This window comes from Sebastes fasciatus, chromosome 6 (genome assembly GCF_043250625.1).
Source record: "Sebastes fasciatus isolate fSebFas1 chromosome 6, fSebFas1.pri, whole genome shotgun sequence".
Taxonomy (NCBI): Eukaryota; Metazoa; Chordata; class Actinopteri; order Perciformes; family Sebastidae; genus Sebastes; species Sebastes fasciatus.
In genome coordinates this window covers 7,837,849-7,841,848 of record NC_133800.1, presented here as the reverse complement: position 1 = coordinate 7,841,848, position 4,000 = coordinate 7,837,849, and the positions used below count along the sequence as shown (strand labels likewise).

General features: G+C 44.4%; 1 protein-coding gene across 1 annotated transcript in view; it reads right to left on the bottom strand.

Annotated features, from left to right (window-relative positions):
• The window catches only part of ubox5 (U-box domain containing 5), a 9,992-nt gene continuing 5,992 nt past the window's right edge, over positions 1-4,000 (bottom strand). Inside the window, exons 4-7 of the mRNA XM_074637455.1 lie at positions 3,275-4,000; positions 2,532-3,151; positions 2,242-2,427; positions 1-1,177 (exon numbers count right to left, since the gene is read on the bottom strand). The exon at positions 3,275-4,000 is cut by the window's right edge and continues 20 nt beyond it. Coding sequence (XP_074493556.1) covers positions 957-1,177; positions 2,242-2,427; positions 2,532-3,151; positions 3,275-4,000 — 1,753 coding nt within the window. The 3' untranslated portion in view covers positions 1-956. The remainder of the gene's footprint in view (positions 1,178-2,241; positions 2,428-2,531; positions 3,152-3,274) is intronic.

Sequence of the window (4,000 nt, the reverse complement as noted above, 5' to 3'; positions counted from 1 at the left end):
TTGTGCTCACAATAAAAGGCTCATGAGAAGTAATTAGGATGAATATGTGGGCAAGGACACTCTGGAGGACTTGTAGCCTCTGCCAGGAGACAAACATTTATTTCCTAACACTGCACCTTAAAGGAAAAACAGTTCTAGGAAATAATACCATAGAGGCATAACACAAATTATACCAACGTTAAAGAAGTTCAGCTTTTCAGTACCTGATAAACACTTGCCATTGTGGGAATTAATGCCAGAACATACAATTTAATATTAACACATCAAAAAAGTAGTACATTAACAGTCCAGAGAAGTCCTTATCGGTTACATTTCATTCCCACATTTCTCTCTTAAGACAAGAAAACCTACCACAGAGTGTGGGGAGTGTAAAGTGAATAGAGTGGAGAGGGGAAGGCTGAGCATGACCCGGTATATGTTTCTTCACAATGACCACAGCCTTGAGTCGTCTCAAAATCCACTTGAATTCTTCTGTCCTCTTGTTACTTTTGTCACCCAACCTTTTTCTTTGTGCATCCTCAACACATCTACTCACCCAGGGTCTCAGGCTGCAGAACCAAGGCTGCAACCACATTTCAATGCTCGATGAAAAAACTATGGCAGGGAGGGGGGGGGGATGCGTGTGAATAAGAAATAATATAGAAATAATACAAAAATATAGAAATGAGGAATGAATAATGTCATGGATATTATCATATAATCCAACAACTGTCAAACATACAGTATCACATCTGTAAAGACAGCATCAAACCAAGTAAACAACCTACAAATAAAATGTTCTGCCGATCCGTAACTTTCAGCTGTAAATGGGTTTTTTTCCACTTTGAGTTCAACATGGTCGCAACGCTAAAACGTCACGGCTTGAGTACAATCCCGTCTTCACCTTCGGAGCAATCCTCCTCACTTCTTCACAGGCTCTAGAAAGGCGTAGGTTTGCCCTTTTTCCACGGCATCCGTCAGTGATGCACGCGTATGACATCACTGCGTGGTGTAGGGCTTTGGCAGGCCGGACATAAGATGTGATTGGATGTTGCTATAGTGACAGAGTTTAGTGGTTGTGATTCACTCCGCAGGCAGGAATGGCAGAGCAAGTGACCGCAGGTTAAACGGTAGATGGATGATGCAGATTTGGAGTAAGCGGAGACCGAACAGGAACAAGCAGAGCACGTCTTCTCACCTGCCGACCAAACGTGAGGGAAGATCAATCAAACAGTCAGTGGATTCATATTGATTTATCATTAGAGATCAGAAACACTGAACACTTGTCAAAACTCCAACACAGTCATATGTTAGTGTTTTTCAGTGCATTTCAGGAATTCTTTTGTTATGTGTTGTAAATGAAATCTTTAGTTTACCATCCTTTCTCTTAATCAACAAGATTCTCAGATTTCCTGCACAGCTGAATGCCTTTCAACAATGAATCTGTGTTATGTGAAGGTCTTTTGGTTGCAATGAATTGCCCTACATGTATACTCCATTTTGTCCACAGGAAGTGCAGCATCAGACTAGCCACTGAATGAGTGAGCTATGACAGAATCACATTTTAAAATCACCTTTTATATTTACAGAGGGTTGTATGTTTTGACACTGAAAAGATTTAAAGGAATACTTCACCCTCAAAATGACAAATTTGTATATAAATTAGTCACAGCGTGTTGAATTCTTTGTTGTTGAAACTTTGTTTTTGTCACAAGCCTCCACGGTGAACGGAGAATCAAAAAACAGAGAAAAGTCTTGATGAATCTAAGTAAATGGGGTCACCGTTCAACAACAGCAAAACTATATAAGAAATCTGTTTAAATCTTGTTTATCCAGTCGTATGCTCAGTACTTCCCAAACACATGCATTTTCGCCAAAATCGTACTATTTAAAAAACTTCCGCCACTACCAACTCATGCTTGCACATGCACGCTGCGAGTCCCTGCATGAAACGGTGGTTGACGTGTTTTAAATACTGAGCATACGACAGGATAAACCAGACTTGGATTATACTGCACCAGTTGTGTGAGCATTTGTAAACACATTTTTGATATAGTTTTGCTGTTAAACCTGGCCTCCGTTTACTTCAATTCATCAAGGATTTACTTCTTTTTCAGATTCTCCATTCACTGTGGAGGCATGCGAGAGTAACAAGGTTTTCTTCCAAGAATTCAAGGTGAGTAATTGATATACAAATGGTCATTTTGTGGGTGACAAATTCCTGTAAGGAACTGTTTCAAAGTAGACTTTTCTAAATCCTACCTGGTGGCATGCTTGGAGTTCCTGCAGTCTGACAGTGCTGTGAGGAGTTCAGTGGTTCAGAGTCAAGACCAAGCCGTCTCTGCTGAGACAAGTTTGAGGTGAAGGAGGGTCGGCCCTGCAGGGCGGAGAAGAGGGCCTCGTCCAGACTGGCTGACAAACGCTGCTCATGAGAGCTGCAGCTGGGGACTGAAGAAGTATGGTGAAAGAGTAAACATCGATACAATAGACAATTTAGCAGGAGAAAAAATGGTGCAAACATGTTTTCAGATCTTACAGAATGTTATATTCACCTGAAACTGCATCATTTCTTGGTCTTTTTGTTTGAGGTAGTAGTTGCTTCTCAGCTGTCAAATCTTCTGTTGATTCTTTGGAAATTCCACTTAGTTCTCGTTTCTTTCTTCTCCCCAACTCTGATTTACTCTCTGCACTAAGGGGCTGGGGGTTAAATGTGTGATTATCTGACGAATGTCCTATTCCAGCGTTTTCTATTTGTGTAGTCCTGTTTCTGGTGCCAGTATTATATTGACTATCATTGTTGTTTATTGAGCTTTCCCTGAGACATGGCGAGTACTGGGACTGTCCATCCACCTTGGAGGCTATAAGTCTCGAGGCCTGTGGATTCTCTCCCTCTCCCTGTCTCCCCAACATCCCGTCCCTCCTCGTCATCCCTGTCTGCAGGATGAAGTGGTCAATGCGGCTTTTCAGTTGGGGGTTAGGAAGAGGCTGGGAGGTGGAGGTGAACGGGACGCCGGTGAAGGGATCGTTCGGGGGTCGACCCCAAGTGGCTTCCCTCTTCTGGTGCTCCTCCAGCGTGGTGTTGTCCACTGACACACCACTGGGCAGCAGCATGGGCAGCATCATTACCTCCTGGGTTATCTTGTCAAGGAACTCTTCTGGGATGGAAAGATTGCTGGAGTCAGACAAAAAGCCAACAGATAATTATCAACAGTGTAAGAAAATTAATACCCTTTATTAGTATGAGACAACAAGCAGATTATACTGAAATATTTTCTTTTGCTTCACAAACACATACCTTGGAGGTGTAGCTGCTTGCAGTGGTGGTTTTGCCAGGCTTGCAGAAGGGGCAAAAAACACAGGTCTTGGCAGCCGTCTCTGGCTGGATTCATGGACTCTTTTAACCCTCTCCACTTCTTCTGCAGAGCAGCAGCGAGCAGGTTGTCCCCACACGGCCAAAGCCTTGAGCCCCAGAGCAGATGCTGCACCGCCAAATGGCAGAGTCACGCGAAGTTGTGTCACGGCGCCTAATGAAAGCAGACCCCGACTCCACAGGTCCTCTTGCCGACAGTTCGCAGGTTGTGGAGGTAGTGTGGAGAGGAACGGGGGCCGGGGACGGAAATTTGAACGTGTGAAACAGACTGGGGTTTCCTCCCTAAGTTCACAACGACCCACCAGTTTAAACTCTGGTTCAGGATTACTGGATTCAGTGTTTGACTTGAACGCATTGCCTCTTTGTTGAGGCTCATCTAGAGCCTCTTCACCCCACCGTTGGGCCTGACGTCTCCACTGGTGGCCATTACTCTGTCGAGACTTACTGTCATGCTCTTGTTGTCTTTCTCTGCTCTGTTTCTGGTCCGTTACCTTCATTTGTTTCTTTTGCTGAACCCCTTTGTGGCCTTGGCCAAAATTCTCGGTGGGTAGCGGATCAGAGCTGGTGCTAATCTCTAGTTTCTTGCAGACCTGTCCTCGGTCCATACCCCAGGGCCACAGCTCCACATCCACCCTGCACAGCTCCACCTGG